General features: G+C 43.0%; 1 protein-coding gene across 3 annotated transcripts; it reads left to right on the top strand.

Moving 5' to 3' along the window:
- Window positions 1-60: 60 nt before the first annotated feature.
- Window positions 61-18,555, top strand: LOC131720924 (uncharacterized). 3 transcript variants are annotated; one of them, XM_059013409.1, is made up of 6 exons: window positions 61-800; window positions 8,776-8,865; window positions 8,980-9,023; window positions 9,756-9,894; window positions 13,287-13,460; window positions 13,793-18,555. In XM_059013409.1, exons 2-6 carry the CDS (start codon window positions 8,857-8,859, stop codon window positions 14,474-14,476), a joined length of 1,050 nt encoding a protein of 349 aa, XP_058869392.1. In that variant the 5' UTR covers window positions 61-800; window positions 8,776-8,856; the 3' UTR covers window positions 14,477-18,555. The 3 variants fall into 3 exon arrangements, with proteins under 3 accessions (XP_058869392.1, XP_058869393.1, XP_058869394.1); XM_059013410.1 differs by lacking the exon at window positions 8,776-8,865 and having other exon boundaries at window positions 62-800; XM_059013411.1 differs by lacking the exon at window positions 9,756-9,894 and having other exon boundaries at window positions 63-800; window positions 9,952-13,460.
- Window positions 18,556-22,010: the final 3,455 nt, after the last annotated feature.

Raw genomic sequence — 22,010 nt, 5'->3', positions numbered from 1 at the left:
TATAATAGAATAATATTCATAATGTTGCTTATTTACTTGCCTATACCAGCTATAAAATCGATAAGGCGAATCTCTTGTCACAATATCGCACACCGGTCCGCATTCATTTTATTCGCCATTTTTAGGGTTTTATTTTCAGATAGGTAACGTGCCGTACCGCACCAGCCTGGTTCCGAATCGGGTCGGACAGGCCAGTGGAAAAGGGGAGGTCTCCCATCCAAGTACTGACCAGGTCCAGCCCCGCTTAGTTTCTGAGATCTGACCAGAGCCGGCTTTCAGGGTGGGAAGGCTGTGAAGCATCTTGTTTTGTAAGGTTGCATTTGAAACCTTGGCTGGGACCAACTCAAAATGACAACCCGCTCACCTCACTTATCAAAACTGTATTTCATAGAGTTATCTTTCTCTTTTTTGTAAGTATCTCATTTCTTCTACTCATAAAAAGAAAACGCTATTGAATACAGTTTTGTAAGTGTGATTAGCGGGTTGTCAAAGTTTTGATTTTGCCATATGTATTCAATATAAATCACACCGCATTAATACAATGAAACTTACGCGTCGTGACCTGTATTGCATTCTAACTTTGTTCTGTATTGTATTCCTTTTAGAAAAGTGTCGGTAATTTGTGTTGAAGCCGCTGAGCCCACGTGCCTGTAAAACTTTCAGTTTTGTTTTCAGAAAAAAAGCAGCTGCGCGGAATAAGGCTTGTGAAATATGATGAAATAGTTTTCAGTACCGGTAGTAGCTATAACAAGCTCGCAGGTTCCTGTTCCCGAACGGACGTCTGAAGTACCGTATCCCAGGTATGCCAACTTATCGATTAATCAAAATCATTCTACATTGAAATGTGATTGAATATGCTCCGCTGAGGTGAATACACAGCCAGATACATTTCAAGAAGTCTACAATTCATGCGATTAGTTAAATCGATGTGTAAATAGGTACTCGAGCCATTAATACCGCTGAACTTTCACGTAGACAGGCGATTAAAATATTTCATTTTAAGTATTATATATTTTAAATGATTATATTTTATTTAGTTTAGAAGTGTAAGAGTGATATAAAACAGGGACAATCTGGAATCTTTAGCTTTGTTAGCAAGAATTCTCCACGTCCGGTCACTGCGAGCAATGAACTGCTGAGTAACTAACAATATGGAAACCGTGAAGCACTTCCTCTGCGCACTGTGTAAAAAAGAAATACAAATTATTATGAAGTATTAATCATCACCCCCGACTTTAAACCTCACGAACTTCAGAACTAAATATACTGTAGCGTGCACGGGGGAAGGCAGCAGTGGGGCTGGTAGTTGACGTAATCACACACAGACATAAGCCCGATCGATATACGCTCCTTGCAAAGGTGCGGCTCTTTTGTACAGCGGGATCGGCGCTGTGCTTTAGTGCGAGAGGTCCCGGGTTCGTGCCTGCCCCTCCGCCTGTGTATGGATCGCCTCGCCCTGTGGGATGCGCCTGCCTGCGGGAACCAGGATCGCTACAATACAATGAAACGCTTATACTTCGTTTACATGTCAGCCGTTCGGATAAATGAGCTATTAACGAGCAAAATGGGCTGAATGGCCTCCTCTCGTTTGTAAACTTTCTTATGTTCTGTTCTGTTGCCTGCGCAGTGTACCTTTGGGTGCGTCCGTCTTGCAGATCTACACCATTGAGGCAAGCTGGGCTCGCTGCCTGAGGCTCAGTCTGACGTCACGCGCAAGCTATAGAAAACGCCTCGTCTAGCAGCAGTCACGCGCTTGTAAACATTGAACTACATGGCTATGACATGATTATTGAGTGATTTCATTATTTGTTGTTTAAGTACTAAATACACATTATTTTGTAAGAATACGTTTTTTGTTACAACTCATTAAATGATATGTGTGTGAGTGTTTATGGTGCATCAATCATTCACATAATTATTATTAGTTTATTTAGCACAGACTTACAGAGACTAGGGTGTGTGAACTATGCATCAGCTGCAGAGTCACTTACAATTACATCTCACCCAAAAGACGGAGCACAAGGAGGTTAAGTGACTTGCTCAAGGTCACACAATGAGTTAGTGGCTGAGGTGGGATTTGAACCGGGGACCTCCTGGTTACAAGCCCTTTTCTTTAACCACTGGACCACACAGCCTCCTAAACAACATAACATGTATTCATGATGAATGGTATCTTATTAATATTTATTGATTGATTTATTAGCAGGCGTCCTTACCCAGGGCTACTTACAGTTGTCACAAAATATAGACATTTCAAGAATCAATAAGGGCAAGTACAGTACACAATAACTTCAGTCTTAATAAGAGCACAGCATACCGCACATGATTCAATGCAGGCCCAGTTCAAGCAAGAGCAGATAATATGGCGATAGTTACATCAGGGTTAGGTATGAGTGCTGAGTGCAGTGGAGTGGAAAACAGACACAACTACAATAACACAGACCCAGTTAACAATAAGGCCAATTCAAGTGCAGGACTGGAATACAGATCTGATAAGGAGCAATAGTAGGGAGCAGCAAGATGGGGGCAGAGGAGTACGAGTTAAAGGGCATGTAAGCTTGAGTGATATTGAAGAGAGGAGGCTTTTCATTTACATTACTACACAGCACTATGTTTTACTTAATGTTGAACTAATCTAGGTTGATTGCTAATCTTACTCTGTGAAACCAACTCTCTATATGTGTTAGAATGAATTTAGTACATTAACATTGTATATATTTAATCTTTTTTATTGATGTATGTAATATATACCGTGAAAACGGCTGTTGGCAGCTTTCTGGTCTCATTAGAAATGGCTAGTTATATGTCATTGGCCTCCGCTGAGAAGGGAGCAGCAGTAGTTTCAGTGTTGTGCTCTACAGGTGATTCGTGATCTCTGCATAGTTTCTTTGGTCCACAGCCGCAGACAGCCCCCTGCAGCTGCGCTCGACTGTCGAATCTGCACAGATTTGCAAAGGTGGAGCTGCGTGATGTCACACAGAATCCCTCACAACACAAGATTCTGTGCCGATCTGTGCAAAACTGAGGAAATCTGCAAATTTTTTTGCTACAGGAATGCACCCCATTACTTAATGTTCTGTAAACCTTCAAGTTACAGAGTAAATAACGAACTACAATACCCAAAAGCCTTTGCTCTAAATTAAACCAAAGGGCAAGAAGTAAAAAGGGCGCTGAACAGAAACAGAATGAAGAATGGCTTGAAGAACGACCGAAGCCTGTTTTGTGTTCTCTGCATGCAGAGCTCTGTTTCACGCTAAGTCTATTTGATACCTCATTCAGTCACTTCAGAGCACCAGCTTATGATACTTATGAAAGAAAATAAAGAAAAGTTGTTTTTGAGAACAGCAAGGTGGGGGTGGGATTTATATAGAGGTATGATACTGAGCAATGGTAGAGAGCAGCAAGGTGGGATTTAAACAGAGGTGTGATACTGAGCAATGGCAGAGAGCAGCAAGGTGGGATTTAAATAGAGGTGTGATACTGAGCAATGGCAGAGAACAGCAAGGTGGGATTTAAATAGAGGTGTGATACTGAGCAATGGTAGAGAACAGCAAGGTGGGATTTAAATAGAGGTGTGATACTGAGCAATGGTAGAGAGCAGCAAGGTGGGATTTAAATAGAGGTGTGATACTGAGCAATGGCAGAGAACAGCAAGGTGGGATTTAAATAGAGGTGTGATACTGAGCAATGGTAGAGAACAGCAAGGTGGGATTTAAATAGAGGTGTGATACTGAGCAATGGCAGAGAACAGCAAGGTGGGATTTAAATAGAGGTGTGATACTGAGCAATGAGAGAGCAGCAAGGTGGGATTTAAATAGAGGTGTGATACTGAGCAATGGTAGAGAGCAGCAAGGTGGGATTTAAATAGAGGTGTGATACTGAGCAATGAGAGAGCAGCAAGGTGGGATTTAAATAGAGGTGTGATACTGAGCAATGGCAGAGAACAGCAAGGTGGGATTTAAATAGAGGTGTGATACTGAGCAATGGTAGAGAACAGCAAGGTGGGATTTAAATAGAGGTATGATACTGAGCAATGGCAGAGAACAGCAAGATGGGATTTAAATAGAGGTGTGATACTGAGCAATGGTAGAGAGCAGCAAGGTGGGATTTAAATAGAGGTGTGATACTGAGCAATGGCAGAGAGCAGCAAGGTGGGATTTAAATAGAGGTGTGATACTGAGCAATGGCAGAGAACAGCAAGGTGGGATTTAAATAGAGGTCTGATACTGAGCAATGGCAGAGAACAGCAAGGTGGGATTTAAATAGAGGTGTGATACTGAGCAATGGTAGGGAACAGCAAGGTGGGATTTAAATAGAGGTGTGATACTGAGCAATGGCAGAGAACAGCAAGGTGGGATTTAAATAGAGGTGTGATACTGAGCAATGAGAGAGCAGCAAGGTGGGATTTAAATAGAGGTGTGATACTGAGCAATGGTAGAGAGCAGCAAGGTGGGATTTAAATAGAGGTGTGATACTGAGCAATGAGAGAGCAGCAAGGTGGGATTTAAATAGAGGTGTGATACTGAGCAATGGCAGAGAACAGCAAGGTGGGATTTAAATAGAGGTGTGATACTGAGCAATGGTAGAGAACAGCAAGGTGGGATTTAAATAGAGGTGTGATACTGAGCAATGGTAGAGAACAGCAAGGTGGGATTTAAATAGAGGTGTGATACTGAGCAATGGTAGAGAGCAGCAAGGTGGGATTTAAATAGAGGTGTGATACTGAGCAATGGCAGAGAACAGCAAGGTGGGATTTAAATAGAGGTGTGATACTGAGCAATGGTAGAGAGCAGCAAGGTGGGATTTAAATAGAGGTGTGATACTGAGCAATGGCAGAGAGCAGCAAGGTGGGATTTAAATAGAGGTGTGATACTGAGCAATGGCAGAGAACAGCAAGGTGGGATTTAAATAGAGGTGTGATACTGAGCAATGGCAGAGAACAGCAAGGTGGGATTTAAATAGAGGTGTGATACTGAGCAATGGTAGAGAACAGCAAGGTGGGATTTAAATAGAGGTGTGATACTGAGCAATGGTAGAGAGCAGCAAGGTGGGGGGCGGGTAATGCAAGTTAAAGTGCAGTTGGGTGTCATATTGCTCAGAAGCGGAGAACTGAGATCTATAGGTGCAGTCTGAATAAGTGTGTCTTGAGGAGGCGCCGGAAGGTGGTCAGGGACTGGGCAATCCTGACATTCATGGGTAGATCATTCCATCACTGATGGGCGAGGCTGGTGAAGGAGCAGGCTTTAGAGGTAGGGGAGCGAAGAGGAGGTACAGTCAATTGTCTAGTGCAGGAGGAGCAGAGAGATTGTGCAGGGAGAAATGAGAGTCTGGAGGTAGCTGGGTGCAGTCTGGTCGAGGATGCGGACAGTGATCGGGAGCCAGTGGAGAGAGTGGATCAGTGTGTATACAGCACTGTGCGCTGTAACCTTACTTGGTTATCCTTGGTACTTATTCTGGGCTTGCTTGTTTAGACACTGTAAAAGACTCGCACCCACTCGGGTTTGTTGCCCCTTTAAAAGCAGACCCAGGACACGCAAATGGAGGTTTTAAGGCACACTTGCACAATTTTTTTTAATACTAACAAAAATAAACAAAACAAACACCTAGCTCTTTTTTTGAGGACTTAACTAAACACAACCGAGGAACCTAAAGGAAAAACAGGACAGCTAAACAAAACAAACACAATGTTACACAGCACGCTCCACAAGTGCTTTCACACTACCTTTTCTCTTTGTACACCTGTACACCCTCGCAAGCGGGCTCTTCACACAGCAGCCCCAAACAAACCGGCTGCTTTTCTTAAATACCCTGCACCTGGCTCTAACTTACAATGCTAGCCAGGTGCAGGGGATCATTACTAATTAAACAATTAACCAAATTAAACTAAACAATTAAACAAAACTAAGGCTGTTCCCCTCTGGGAGATGTAGTCCTATTCCCCCAGGACTACACTATCTCACAACACTTACTATATTTCTAGGGCTCCCGAGTGGCGCATCCAGTAAAGGCGCTCCTCGCAGGATGTGCCCTATAGCCTGGAGATCGCAGGTTCGAATCCAGGCTATGTCACAGCTGACCGTGACCGAGAGTTCCTAGGGGGCGGCGCACAATTGGCTGAGCGCTGCCCGGGTAGGGAGGGCTTAGGTCGGCAGGGGAATCCACGGCTCACCGCGCATCAGCGACCCCTGTGGCCGATAGGGCGCCTGTGGCTCTGCAGCGGAGCCGCCAGATCTGTGTTGTCCTCCGGCACTATAGGTCTGGTAGCATTGCTGTGGATCTGCAGTGCGAAAAATGACGGCTTGGAAGGAGCACGTTTCGGAGGACGCGTGTTTCAGCCTCCGTTTCCTGAGTCGGTGGGGGGGTTGCGAGCGGTGAGCCGGGGATACAGATAATAATTGGGCATGCTAAATTGGGGTGAAAACCGGGGTAAAAATAATTGGCGAAGACTAAATTTAAAAAAAAAATAAATAAAAAAAAAAAAAACACTTACTATATTTCTTGTACATTATTGTAAGTCGACCTGGATAAGGGCACCTGCAAGAAAATAAATAATATTATTAATAATAATGCACAATTAGATATTTCCATTTTAAAATGATCCACATGCAGTGCATTTCAAATTATTCTGCGTTATGAATCCACCGATTAGAATTAAGACCACAATAAAAATGGAATGATCTTTTTGCACAACTCCATTTGTGGCCCTGCTGTTACAGATTAATAGAAATCCTGACTCTCCCTTAACTCTGACATCAGCTGTTACTGATTTAATATTGTGCTATATTGCACAACCCGTTGGAACAAACAGTTTCATATAGATCACCTATAGATAAAATATCAGAGCAGTCATATTAAAAGCTATTCCAGGGCTCCAATACAATACAGTACAATACATATAAAATATTTAATTTCATATAGTGTCTTCATGCAGAACACCCAAGAGATATATTATAATAGATTTTCTAATCGCAAGCTGCAAATATACAGGACCAAGGCGGTGAAGGTCCTCATAAGTAATAAGTCGAATTTTTAAATGAATCCGGAATTTAACAGGAATCCAATACAGAACCGGAGCAATATGTTGTGAGCGTTTGGTGTGAGTAAGCATTCGAGCTGCAGCGTTTTCAACCGGTTGGAGCCAATATGTCGTCTTGGATGAAGGCATCCACCAAATAAACGGCTAACAACAACAATAATAATAATAATAATAATAATAATAATAATAATAATAATAATAATAATAATAATAATAATAATAATAATAATTAAGCCCATTAACCGAGCCAACTAATTAAGAGACTGGCCAAAGCAACAAGCAGAAGACCCTGAGGCTGTGGAGAACCTGGGCTGGCCAGCACACAAACACACAGGACTGGCCACCCCTGCTGTAGGTAAAACAAGGCCAGCACACAAACACACAGGACTGGCCACCCCTTCTCTAGGTAAAACAAGGCCAGCACACAAACACACAGGACTGGCCACCCCTGCTGTAGGCAGAACCAGGCCAGCACACAAACACACAGGACTGGCCACCCCTGCTGTAGGCAAAACCAGGCCAGCACACAAACACACAGGACTGGCCACCCCTGCTGTAGGCAAAACCAGGCCAGCACACAAACACACAGGACTGGCCACCCCTGCTGTAGGCAAAACCAGGCCAGCACACAAACACACAGGACTGGCCACCCCTGCTGTAGGCAAAGCCAGGCCAGCACACAAACACACAGGACTGGCCACCCCTGCTGTAGGCAAAACCAGGCCAGCACACAAACACACAGGACTGGTTACCCCTGCTGTAGGCAAAACCAGGCCAGCACACAAACACACAGGACTGGCCACCCCTGCTGTAGGCAAAACCAGGCCAGCACACAAACACACAGGACTGGCCACCCCTGCTGTAGGCAAAACCAGGCCAGCACACAAACACACAGGACTGGCCACCCCTGCTGTAGGCAAAACCAGGCCAGCACACAAACACACAGGACTGGCCACCCCTGCTGTAGGCAAAACCAGGCCAGCACACAAACACACAGGACTGGCCACCCCTGCTGTAGGCAAAACCAGGCCAGCACACAAACACACAGGACTGGCCACCCCTGCTGTAGACAAAACCAGGCCAGCACACAAACACACAGGACTGGCCACCCCTGCTGTAGACAAAACCAGGCCAGCACACAAACACACAGGACTGGCCACCCCTGCTGTAGGCAAGAGCAGCAACATAATTTCCCCTGCAAGGACAACAAGGCCAGCACAGGAGCACACTTTTCAGTGCCAGTTCCGACAATCTCAAAAGTTCTGGTCGGAACATTCGACTTCCTGGAGTCGAAACGGTGGAGGAACCTTTTAAAGTGCTTTGAAGAACAATTTTATGAAACACTTACTGAGAAAAAAACGCACCAAATGATCCCTTACTAAGAAAACAGATCTGCTATGGAACCCTGTGTGTTTACCTGGGACCATGTTTAATACAGTATGGGGAGCGCCTGACTAATGCGTTTTCAGGAGAGACCACACCGGCGGTCCATACAATTTGATAGAAAACTGTTTTCTTCAACATTACCAAATCTTTTGTGTATAGCCTCTCATGACCAGTTAACAAGGAACTTGTGACTTTGCTGGTTGTTGTTATTGTTTCACATAGAATTATTTTATTGGGATGAAGTGTTAAAAAGTTGTGAAACATCTGAAATCCAAGCTGAGAGAAATCAAAAATTAGAATAATAGTTGTTAATGTCAAATAATTTAACTTAAATGTTGTTTTATTTTTTTTAGGCAGAACGAAAACCAATTTAAAAACACCCAAATAAAAAAAAAAAATAGCTCTCCTCCATTTGAAACTTACCAGCAGAACTCATGGATAAGGTACTGTCCTACAGCTTTTTATCAACAAAAATATATTCATAAAACCTGTGTTGCCATTAACCCCTGCCCCCAGTAAACATTTAATGACTCTGCTTCTCTTTGTGATAAAAACAGACTCCCCAAGCATCCGTCGCCCCTGTGGAACATAAAGTGTCTAGGTAAGTATTACTGGCAGGCCACACTACTGAAAATGCATGGAACAGTGCTTACTTGTGGTAAGGTTCTTTCTCTATATCACTGCAGTTTAAATAGGGCAAAGTGCCCGATATGTGAACACTTTAGTTTAAGGTATAAGGTATGTTGGTTAGATGTTGAAGTATTCAAATCAAATAAAAAAGCAGGTTTTACTAATAATGGTTGTTCCTTATCAAATGGACATCAGACACATTCTAGCATGAGTTATACAGGCCTATAATATTTAGGCTACATTTTCTATTGTATTATGTGTACTCATTATTATTAGTTTATTTAGCAGACGCCTTTATCCAAGGCGACTTACAGAGACTAGGGTGTGTGAACTATGCATCAGCTGCAAAGTTACAATTACGCCTCACCTGAAAGACGGAGCACAAGGAGGTGAAGTGACTTGCTCAGGGTCACACAATGAGTCAGTGCCTGATGTGGGATTTGAACCGGGGACCTCCTGGTTACAAGCCCTTTACTTTAACCACTGGACCACACAGCCTCCTATATACTCATAACTGTTTATGAACACAATATTTAACTAGAAGTTTTTTTTTCCCCCAATGTCATTGAAACTAGTTGCAATGATATTACTAGACTACATGAAATAAATACAAAAATGTAACTATTGCATTCCAGTTCATTACACTGTGACCTTACATTTGACAACACAAGCTGTGTAAAGTGTTATTTTTGTTTTACAAAAGGAGAAATATGGCAAAGGTCAAAAACGATTCAAATGAGAGGGAGAGACTGATAAAAAGTGGATTGAATTTTATCTTGGAGTTCGGTAAACACATTCAGTTTGAGTCTGACCTTGAGCGTCGGAAGGAAGTTATGGCTGAGGTATGTCCAGACACTTTTTTCCTTGTTGTTATTTTTAGTTTCTCTTTATTTTACTAGGAAGTCACATTGAGATTAAGACCTCTTTCACAGGCGAGACCCAGCCAAGAAAGGCAACAGCAACACAGTACGAAACTACAGAGTGCATTAAAACACAGGCAAGTCACACTCAGAACAGGAAACAAATCATTAAAAGTCAAAACTGGTGGACTAGTTAAAACACGCACAACTCTCAGTCAGAAAACCATGCAGCTTAATCTTAGATTGGACTACCCAGCTAACCATATAGGGTTGTGGGGATATTGCAACAATATTGCACTTCTGCTTTGGCAATGGAACAAAGTCATGTACTAGCCATGCAAATGGGTAGACTCCAGGGGGAGCTGTCAAAACATTGGACAATAACGTATAATGACATGGTCTAACAACCACATGGTCAATCACATTGAAACAATGTTGCACTTCGGTTGCAATAACAGAACAATACAACGTATGGCCATGCAAATCTGTAGACTCCAGGGGGAGTTATGAAAACATTGGACAATAACGTTGCAAAATGACATTTATAGCACTACAGTCCCTTACCATATATCACCCTTATATCAGCCATTGTAATAATAATCATTAATAATCACGTGTTCCTATGTGTTGCTACAGCTGTTTAAATGAGGTGTGTGTTTTGTGTTAGATATTTTTACCACTTTTTTTACATTTTTAAATTTCCGTTCAGTTTCCAAGATGGCGTCTCAGGTACCCTTCAGGAGAATTTCAGAACTACTTTTCCCATGATCCTCCCATTCACGTATGTATGATGGGGATGATAGGGAAATGTAGTTCCTGAAATACTCCTGAAGAGTACCTGAGACGCCATCAGTTTCCTACAGCTGTGTCTGTTTTGAATACAGCTTAGTTTGTGTGAGAAGAAACCAAGCTTGTCATTGAGCAATCTTTAGCTATCAGAAGCATAATCAACAAGTACAGAGAAACATCTGTAATTGACAAGCCCAGGACTGGAAGACCCAAAAAGCTGTCTGACAAGGATGAGCAGTACTTGAAGATAAGATCCTGAAGGACAGAGGCCACTTTCCAGTTGTTGGTCGTCTCACATACTGTCTTCGATTAGATCCACCTTAGACCATTGTTTCATAGTCCAGTTTCTGTGTCCTTGTGCAGATTTGAGCCTTTTAGTCTTGGTCCATTTGTTAACACAGGTTTTCTAACTGCAACACATCCTGATTTCACAAGCGACCTTTGTACTGTTGATGGATGGGCGACAACATGCCCCCCCCCCCCTTAGAAATGGATTCTTATTGTGTCCTCGTCACCCCGAAACATTGAAGCCATCAGTGCAGGTACGAAAGTCTGGCACGTGATTGGCTTAAAGGGTGGCCTCAGAGCATCATGGTATCAGATCTCTCAGCATAGCAGTGTTTCAGAGTGAGAACATGGAAACTCTTATTGCTGTCTGACTGTACTGTACGCGGTGATTTTCTTTTGGTGAATTACGGCAGCAAAGCCCCCGCGACACTGATCGCTGCATTGTTCCTTTGTTAGGGTGAAGGAGAATGAATTGATGCCCCCTTCCCTGATTCGGAACGGCAGTGGAATAAGATCCTAGCGCAGCGCTGCTTGTTTTTTATTCCATGCAGCGAGCAGCAGCTGCACTCACTCTCTGCGCTCTCTCATATGAAATGCACAGCACTCTGAATGGTCGTGACGGGGTGCAGATGTGGGATGTTTTCCCAGGCCTCCAGAGTTGGTGTTGGGTTTCGTTGGGTTTCAAGACTATGAGGAAGGCAGTCGTGTTCCACCATTGTTCCAAATAAACACTAAAAATAGAGTCCCAACAGAGTGGCCCGATGGTTAGTTGAAGACAGGGAGGTAGTAGGGGCAGCAGTGTGGAGTAGTGGTTAGGGCTCTCGACTCTTGACCGGAGGGTTGTGGGTTCAATCCCCAGTGGGGGACACTGCTGCTGTACCCTTGAGCAAGGTACTTTACCTAGATTACTCCAGTAAAAACCCAACTGTATAAATGGGTAATTGTATGTAAAAATAATGTGATCTCTTGTAACAATTGTAAGTCGCCCTGGATAAGGGCGTCTGCTAAGAAATAAATAATAACATTTGAGCCTTCTGCCAGTTCTGTTGTCAATTCAATGCTTGTATTCTTTCTATTCCTGAAGGGTATTGTGTAAGGTATAAACCACGGCGGGCGGTTCTCATCATATGTACCATGAGTGGGCCTTTAACCACCCCAGAAGTGGTATATATCATCAGAACAGCATAGCCCGAAGTGGTTTATACCATTTCTAACACGGCTACCTGTCATTTGTGGGAAGAAAAATAATTAAAATGTATTTAAATTAAGACAAAACCAGAAACTTTGATTGTGTATCCATCCGCAGTGTAATATAGTCCCACATTGAATGTAATTCATTATTTGCTTTAAAAATAAATTGCACATGTTCGTTTATTGTGAATTTCTGCATCGAAAGTGCCATTTCACTAGAAACTAGAGGACTGAGAACAAGCTGTGATGATGGGCAGAGTTTCAGACGACAGTAAGGAAGGGGAGCAGCTGTGATGGCGACTGAAGCCGGATCATAAAAGCGAGCTTGTGAACTCGTTGTATGCAAGGCACACATATTCTAGTACATTTTCATCCTTTTGGATCTCAAAATCTGTTTTTTTAGTTGTCGGACACCCTTGCGTCCCGCAGACACTTCAAATCCAGGCCGGTGATTCAGGAGCTGGTGTCTGGCCTTGTCTTTACCTGCTTTTCTAACAGTTTTCATGATAAATAAATAAATTATTGCTGGTTTTAAACTCACGGTCAGCAGAGATGTTAAAACTTTTACTGTTAAAATATGGATTTATTCCAGCTCAGCATTATACAACGGGAGACTGAATAGAGGTCCCCAGTTGAGCTTCTTGCATAAAATTCCCTTAATGATTTTTTGGACATAATTTCCATATTTTTTCTTTAAGTACATTAACCAGCCCATGCTGTAGTTTTTGATTTTTTTTTCAATCTTTGTTTTCTTCTGTTTCATTTAGCTGTTCCTCATCTACTGTTATGGGTCTACTCTTACTGGAGCACTTATTTTATTTATTTATTTTCAAATGACTGCTGTCTTCACTCACATAAGTTGGTGTTGTACCAGTTATGTGGAAAATAGTTAATAGGTGAAATGCCACTCATTTTTGGCAGTGGATTTGTAACTAATAACAAATAAAATGGCAGTTTGTCATGGAATTTAGAAAGCAGTGGTGCGTAGTGATTTATTCAGTGTGAAGCGGCTCATTAGTATGCAAGCTGTGCTATACGCTATATATACGCACGGTCATGTGATGCTGTTTAACCAATCAGAGGTTGTTATTTCTTCTTGTAATCAGGTGCTTCATTGCATATTCTTCCTGGGTCACATTCACAAAAATCCTGTTCCACCGGAGAGCTTCTTCACCACAGAAGAAAACATACAGCAGTACAAGGAGCTGTTCCCCAGGGCGTTCCAGCAGTATGCCAACCATCTACCCACCCGCACCCCCTTTTCCATCCTGCTTGCTCTGGTCAGTTTTCAACTCGAAAGACACATGATAAAAAAAATTGATGAAAATGGATCACTTTACATTTTAAACAAATAAACAATAAACTTAAAATGTACAGTGTCTTAATAATGTGTTTGTTTTCCTTTTGTGTTTCACACTTAGCCATTTGGTAAAGAGATCAACACCTCTACTTTTCCTTTTAGAACAGCATTTAAAAGAAAATGATCATCCTTTTCCACTACTTTTCTAGAGATAGATTTGAGCCCCGGACCCCAGTGTTGAATTGTCTTTAGTTGTGTATTAATGCAAGCATGACAATACTACCTTTGTTTTTTTGTTTTTCTTTGACAAAGGTTTTGAGGAGGAACGGTTCTACAAACAGTAAGGCTATACTGAACAGTCTGGCCCAAATTAAGAAAGCATTGCAGGACAATGACCAAGCTGAAAACAACTACACTCTCACAGCCACGGTCATCACTGAGTGCTACTTAAAAGAAGAAGGACAGAAGCGGTTCTATGGCGCGTCCCTGTCTTGTAGTGGCGGTGTAGAGACTAGGGTCATGATTGCCCTCTCATGCATCCAGACCTGGAACGAGGCTGTAGCACATGCAGTCTGGAATACAGAGAAGAAAAGAAAAGGTTACATCAGATTTCCAAAAGATGTGTTTTGCACAGCCTATAAAATAGATCCTGAATCAGACTCCTATGTCACGATAGCCCCATGTAGTAAATGCTACACAATCTTTACCGGCGTCACATTCAAGCCTCCTTTTTCTGGTGAAAGAGACAGCGAGAGGTTTCGTTTTGGAAACTGTGCTGAAACCGAGTCTCTGAGTCACCTCCTTGATGCAGAAAAAAATGTCAGGAATGAAACTAGAGCTTATTTAAGTGGAAAAGAGGTCACTGTCGACAGAGCCAGCATCATAAAAGATGCAAAGTTGAAAGCTAAAGAACTGCTGGGACCAAGACATTTTGAAATAACGGGTGACATATTTAAATTCTTTCCAGTCACAATGAACGGGCTGCCTGAAGTCTAACCCTTACTGCAGCAGTGTGGCGTACCGGTTAGGGCTTTGGACTCTTGACCGGCGGGTCGTGGGTTCAATCCCAGGTGGGGGACACTGCTGCTGTACCCTTGAGCAAGGTACTTTACCTAGATTGCTCCAGTAAAAACCCAACTGTATCAATGGGTAATTGTATGTAAAAATAATGTGATCTTGTAACAATTGTAAGTCACCCTGGATAAGAGCATCTGCTAAGAAATAAATAATAATAAGAAGAAGAACAATTAGTTGGTTCATGTATGAATAATGGAGACTTACACAAGAGTTTCATCATCCTTTACATAGATCGCACTCAAATATATACCCAGATCCACACATCCACTGCATATTCAACACAGAAAACAATACACATTGAAGCCCATCACTGCCAGTACTCTGTATAAGTGTTGCATAAAGTTTAATTAACCCACTAAAACAAAGATTTCAATTAAAAGTGTGAGCATGAGTATAATACACCAAGTTTAAGGTCAGCTTTGGCTAGCAAACACTTGCTGCTAAACTACCCAAATAGCTCTCTTCTTTTAAAGGTCTAATTAACAGCGGATCATCAAACTATAAATATTAATACTTACCACTTTATTTCCATATTAGCATTAAGACCCGGTATCGTTTTTTTTTTGTTTGTTTTCTCGCATTCTGGAGCTCAAATTTAAAGATTCAAAAATACAAATGTATTCTTCTAAAAAGTGCATCGTAAATACGAAGAAATACAGTATATTCCCCAGCAGATTGAGAGGAACGGTAGTTCCTCGTACAAGTTAGAAAAACTTGTTTGAAACTACCGAGAGTCTCTGTACAGCTCCAAGAGTTTAGCTGTTTTCACCATGTTATCATCCCCCCATCTCGAGAATGGTGCTGTTTAATATCTCCAGTCCCTTTTCCATCTCCACTATCACCCCCCCTCGAGAATGGTGCTGTTTAATATCTCCAGTCCCTTTTCCATCTTCACTATCACCCCCCCTCGAGAATGGTGCTGTTTAATATCTCCAGTCCCTTTTCCATCTCCACTATCATCCCTCGCCCCCCTCGAGAATGGTGCTGTTTAATATCTCCAGTCCCTTTTCCATCTCCACTATCACCCCCCCCTCGAGAATGGTGCTGTTTAATATCTCCAGTCCCTTTTCCATCTCCACTATCACCCCCCCTTGAGAATGGTACTGTTTAATATCTCCAGTCCCTTTTCCATCTCAACTATCACCCCCCCTTGAGAATGGTGCTCTTTAATATCTCCAGTCCCTTTTCCATCTTCACTATCACCCCCCCTCGAGAATGGTGCTGTTTAATATCTCCAGTCCCTTTTCCAACTCCACTATCGCCCCCCCTCGAGAATGGTGCTGTTTAATATCTCCAGTCCCTTTTCCATCTCCACTATCATCCCTCGCCCCCCCCTCGAGAATGGTGCTGTTTAATATCTCCAGTCCCTTTTCCATCTCCACTATCACCCCCCCTTGAGAATGGTGCTGTTTAATATCTCCAGTCCCTTTTCCATCTCCACTATCATCCCTCGCCCCCCCCTCGAGAATGGTGCTGTTTAATATCTCCAGTCCCTTTTCCATCTCCACTATCATCCCTCGCCCCCCTCGAGAATGGTGCTGTTTAATATCTCCAGTCCCTTTTCCATCTCCACTATCATCCCCCCTTGAGAATGGTGCTGTTTAATATCTCCAGTCCCTTTTCCATCTCCACTATCGCCCCCCCCTCGAGAATGGTGCTGTTTAATATCTCCAGTCCCTTTTCCATCTCCACTATCACCCCCCCCTCGAGAATGGTGCTGTTTAATATCTCCAGTCCCTTTTCCATCTCCACTATCACCCCCCCTTGAGAATGGTGCTGTTTAATATCTCCAGTCCCTTTTCCATCTCCACTATCATCCCTCGCCCCCCTCGAGAATGGTGCTGTTTAATATCTCCAGTCCCTTTTCCATCTCCACTATCACCCCCCCCCTCGAGAATGGTGCTGTTTAATATCTCCAGTCCCTTTTCCATCTCCACTATCACCCCCCCCTCGAGAATGGTGCTGTTTAATATCTCCAGTCCCTTTTCCATCTCCACTATCACCCCCCCTTGAGAATGGTGCTGTTTAATATCTCCAGTCCCTTTTCCATCTCCACTATCACCCCCCCCCCTCGAGAATGGTGCTGTTTAATATCTCCAGTCCCTTTTCCATCTCCACTATCATCCCTCGCCCCCCTCGAGAATGGTGCTGTTTAATATCTCCAGTCCCTTTTCCATCTCCACTATCATCCCCCCTTGAGAATGGTGCTGTTTAATATCTCCAGTCCCTTTTCCATCTTCACTATCACCCCCCCTCGAGAATGGTGCTGTTTAATATCTCCAGTCCCTTTTCCATCTCCACTATCGCCCCTCCTCGAGAATGGTGCTGTTTAATATCTCCAGTCCCTTTTCCATCTCCACTATCACCCCCCCCTCGAGAATGGTGCTGTTTAATATCTCCAGTCCCTTTTCCATCTCCACTATCACCCCCCCTTGAGAATGGTGCTGTTTAATATCTCCAGTCCCTTTTCCATCTCCAATATCATCCCTCGCCCCCCTCGAGAATGGTGCTGTTTAATATCTCCAGTCCCTTTTCCATCTCCACTATCACCCCCCCCTCGAGAATGGTGCTGTTTAATATCTCCAGTCCCTTTTCCATCTCCACTATCACCCCCCCTTGAGAATGGTGCTGTTTAATATCTCCAGTCCCTTTTCCATCTCCACTATCATCCCTCGCCCCCCTCGAGAATGGTGCTGTTTAATATCTCCAGTCCCTTTTCCATCTCCACTATCACCCCCCCCTCGAGAATGGTGCTGTTTAATATCTCCAGTCCCTTTTCCATCTCCACTATCACCCCCCCCTCGAGAATGGTGCTGTTTAATATCTCCAGTCCCTTTTCCATCTCCACTATCATCCCTCGCCCCCCTCGAGAATGGTGCTGTTTAATATCTCCAGTCCCTTTTCCATCTCCACTATCACCCCCCCCCTCGAGAATGGTGCTGTTTAATATCTCCAGTCCGTTTTCCATCTCCACTATCATCCCTCGCCCCCCTCGAGAATGGTGCTGTTTAATATCTCCAGTCCCTTTTCCATCTCCACTATCACCCCCCCCTCGAGAATGGTGCTGTTTAATATCTCCAGTCCCTTTTCCATCTCCACTATCACCCCCCCTTGAGAATGGTACTGTTTAATATCTCCAGTCCCTTTTCCATCTCCACTATCATCCCCCCTTGAGAATGGTGCTGTTTAATATCTCCAGTCCCTTTTCCATCTTCACTATCACCCCCCCTCGAGAATGGTGCTGTTTAATATCTCCAGTCCCTTTTCCATCTCCACTATCACCCCCCCCTCGAGAATGGTGCTGTTTAATATCTCCAGTCCCTTTTCCATCTTCACTATCACCCCCCCTCGAGAATGGTGCTGTTTAATATCTCGTCCCTTTTCCATCTCCACTATCATCCCTCGCCCCCCCCTCAAGAATGGTGCTGTTTAATATCTCTAGTCCCTTTTCCATCTCCACTATCACCCCCCCCCCCCCCTCGAGAATGGTGCTGTTTAATATCTCCAGTCCCTTTTCCATCTCCACTATCATCCCTCGCTCGCCGCTCCTTCACTGGGACCTTGCTTGTTGATGGGGCTTCACTGACAAACTGCAGCACACAGGCTTCTGGAATCTCTTCTGCTTCAAGTTTACCTGCCCAGGGATTAAGCTGAACATTTCATTCATCTACCTTCCATTAAAAACAACAACACAGGGATATACATTAGGAGTGACCAGCTCTGTTCCTGAAGTTCTGCAAATAGTGACCAGGGAAATGAATCATTAATCACAATTCATCTAATTTATATTTCAATACAGCTACATTATAGAAACCCATGTCAATAGAATTCATCACTAAATTATGATTTATGACTTTTGATTATTGAATAATATTTATTGGCTTTGTGAAACCTTATTATTTGTGATTACTGTTATTATTTGTGTCGTATACTGATTTGCTCTTAATTGTGTTGTGATTCTTGAAATATGTATATTTAGTGGCCCTGGATAAGGACATCTGCCAATAAATAAATAAATAAATAAATAAATAAATAAATAAATGCTTACTTTTCCGAGAGATTTTAGACATCTTCACCAATGTATCAACCAACTCACAGGATTTCCTTTTCTGTGTTCTTGTGTAATTTTCTCACATTCTTAAAGGGGAAATGAAGTAGTAGTTTTTGTGTGTGTGTGTGTGTGTGTGTGTGAGTTACATGTTAAACACAGTACCCGCACACTTATATATTATTCTCCAAAGTGTTTATATTTTATTATAACCAAGATCAGCGTTTCAATCTGCAAGAGATCTTCATTGGGACACACCAATCAACATTCCCATAGGTTCCTGCAACTATTTAAGTAAGGTTAATGTATTGTTTTTATTACTTTTTTGACATCCTAACCGCTTTTTTACACTATTAAATTGCAGTTGACTGTGTTCTGTTTCCAATGGCTTCACATGTACCCTTCAGAAGAACTTCAGAACTAAATGTGTATTTTCTATACAATGTCTATGCTGACTACACTCCCTGGGAGATTGATTCAGAGTGTGAAGGGGTCAGCTGCTTGAACGTGTAGTTGGGTTGGTTAGTTTTAGCTAAATTACTTACAATTCTTTAACATAGTTTGCTACTTAGTGCACTGATAGTGTGAGACGAAATAATGATGATTCATGTCAAAGCAGAAGTTGAACATGTATCCATTTAATATCACAGAATTGCAATTTGGAATAAACACATTTGATTAAGTCTTTAAATCAAATGAGTAAAGTTGTATGAACTTCTTTATAAGTTGGCTTAACTAGAATTGAGTGGCAATACTTAATTTTCATTAAGACATTTTGCAAATCAGTAATCTAGACAGTGTTTACAGTGTATTGTTCGCCCTGTTCTTCAGAGTGACATACCTGCACACTGACTGGCTTCACTGCTCGCTGAGGATAAAGGTGTTATCATGCCAGTAGCCTGCATTACCATCTCATTTTGGATCTTCTTCACGAGTTCTAAGTCCCCCTTGGCCAGTGCCCAAGCTAGTTCCATGGACGCTTTGCTGGAACCTATGATGGGGACACCGTTTGATTCCCCTGCCCACAGCGTCTGAGAGGAAGACATCTCTTCCTGCAGGCCTTCCTCTGATTCCTGGGCTGCCAGAGACTCTGGAGACCTGGAGTCTTGGAAAAAGACTTAGGCAGCAGTGACTATTTTGGGGTGAAGTGTGGGGATTGGGCAAAAGAAGGTCATTCCTCATGTGTTATTTGTGTGTATGTCTATAAAACTGGAATAACTGCTTGTGGATGAGGCTCAAAGTCACGACTCCTATGATCAATCAGTGTGTTTACATGAGCATGAGAATTCCGATAGGGTTCAGAAAAGTATGTTTTCAGAAAAGTAATTCCGATATCAAGTGTCATGTAAACACGGCTTTTGGAAAATGTATCAGAATATTCAAAAAGTCAATTTTCAGAAAACAGCACCTAGAAATTTCTGATTATATTCCGAAAACTAACAAAATGTATGTCACGTTGCAGCAGGGCGGTAGTAAGCCCTGCTGATTTAAATGTATATCATGTTGCAGCAGGGCGGTAGTAAGCCCTGCTGATTTAAATGTATGTCACGCTGCAGCAGGGCGGTACTAAGCCCTGCTGATTTAAATGTATGTCACGCTGCAGCAGGGCGGTACTAAGCCCTGCTGATTTAAATGTATGTCACGCTGCAGCAGGGCGGTAGTAAGCCCTGCTGATTTAAATGTATGTCATGTTGCAGCAGGGCGGTAGTAAGCCCTGCTGATTTAAATGTATATCACGCTGCAGCAGGGCGGTAGTAAGCCCTGCTGATTTAAATGTATATCACGCTGCAGCAGGGCGGTAGTAAGCCCTGCTGATTTAAATGTATGTCATGTTGCAGCAGGGCGGTAGTAAGCCCTGCTGATTTAAATGTATGTCATGTTGCAGCAGGGCGGTAGTAAGCCCTGCTGATTTAAATGTATGTCACGCTGCAGCAGGGCGGTACTAAGCCCTGCTGATTTAAATGTATGTCACGCTGCAGCAGGGCGGTACTAAGCCCTGCTGATTTAAATGTATGTCACGCTGCAGCAGGGCGGTACTAAGCCCTGCTGATTTAAATGTATGTCACGCTGCAGCAGGGCGGTACTAAGCCCTGCTGATTTAAATGTATGTCACGCTGCAGCAGGGCGGTACTAAGCCCTGCTGATTTAAATGTATGTCACGCTGCAGCAGGGCGGTACTAAGCCCTGCTGATTTAAATGTATGTCACGCTGCAGCAGGGCGGTACTAAGCCCTGCTGATTTAAATGTATATCATGTTGCAGCAGGGCGGTAGTAAGCCCTGCTGATTTAAATGTATGTCACGCTGCAGCAGGGCGGTACTAAGCCCTGCTGATTTAAATGTATATCACGTTGCAGCAGGGCGGTAGTAAGCCCTGCTGATTTAAATGTATATCACGTTGCAGCAGGGCGGTAGTAAGCCCTGCTGATTTAAATGTATATCATGTTGCAGCAGGGCGGTAGTAAGCCCTGCTGATTTAAATGTATATCATGTTGCAGCAGGGCGGTACTAAGCCCTGCTGATTTAAATGTATGTCACGCTGCAGCAGGGCGGTACTAAGCCCTGCTGATTTAAATGTATATCACGTTGCAGCAGGGCGGTAGTAAGCCCTGCTGATTTAAATGTATATCACGTTGCAGCAGGGCGGTACTAAGCCCTGCTGATTTATATGTATATCACGTTGCAGCAGGGCGGTACTAAGCCCTGCTGATTTAAATGTATATCACGCTGCAGCAGGGCGGTACGAAGCCCTGCTGATTTAAATGTATGTCACGCTGCAGCAGGGCGGTACTAAGCCCTGCTGATTTAAATGTATATCATGTTGCAGCAGGGCGGTAGTAAGCCCTGCTGATTTAAATGTATTGGTTTATTTTTAGAATGGGGCCTCCCCTCCGCCCCTGTGCAGATCATTGTGTTGTATTTGTTTTGTTTTATGATTTAGTTATTGTATTTGTGACGGCGAACCGTCATGTTATTTGTATTTATGTATTGTCAGCTCAGCGTGTTTTGTTTTGTATTGTGTTTAGTAGTGTGGATGGGTAGGAGAAAGAGAAAAAAAACAAAACTTAAAAATATACACCCACAGTGCCTTGCAAAAGTATTCAGACCCCTGACCAATTCTCTCATATTACTGAATTACAAATGGTACATTGAAATTCCGTTCTGTTTGATATTTTATTTTAAAACACTGAAACTCAAAATCAATTATTTTAAGGTGACACTGGTTTTATGTTGGGAAATATTTTTAAGAAAAATAAAAAACTGTAGACCCTGGTAGATGTGGGCAGCAGTGTGGGGTAGTGGTTAGGGCTCTGGACCCCGGAGGGTCGTGGGTTCAGTCCCAGGTGGGGGGACACTGCTGCTGTACCATTGAGCAAGGTACTTTACCTAAATTGCTCCAGTAAAAA

The sequence above is a fragment of the Acipenser ruthenus genome, chromosome 45 (genome assembly GCF_902713425.1).
Source record: "Acipenser ruthenus chromosome 45, fAciRut3.2 maternal haplotype, whole genome shotgun sequence".
Lineage (NCBI taxonomy): Eukaryota > Metazoa > Chordata > Actinopteri > Acipenseriformes > Acipenseridae > Acipenser > Acipenser ruthenus.
The sequence above is the reverse complement of the archived record's forward strand: the minus strand, read 5'-3'. Positions and strand labels throughout refer to the sequence as shown.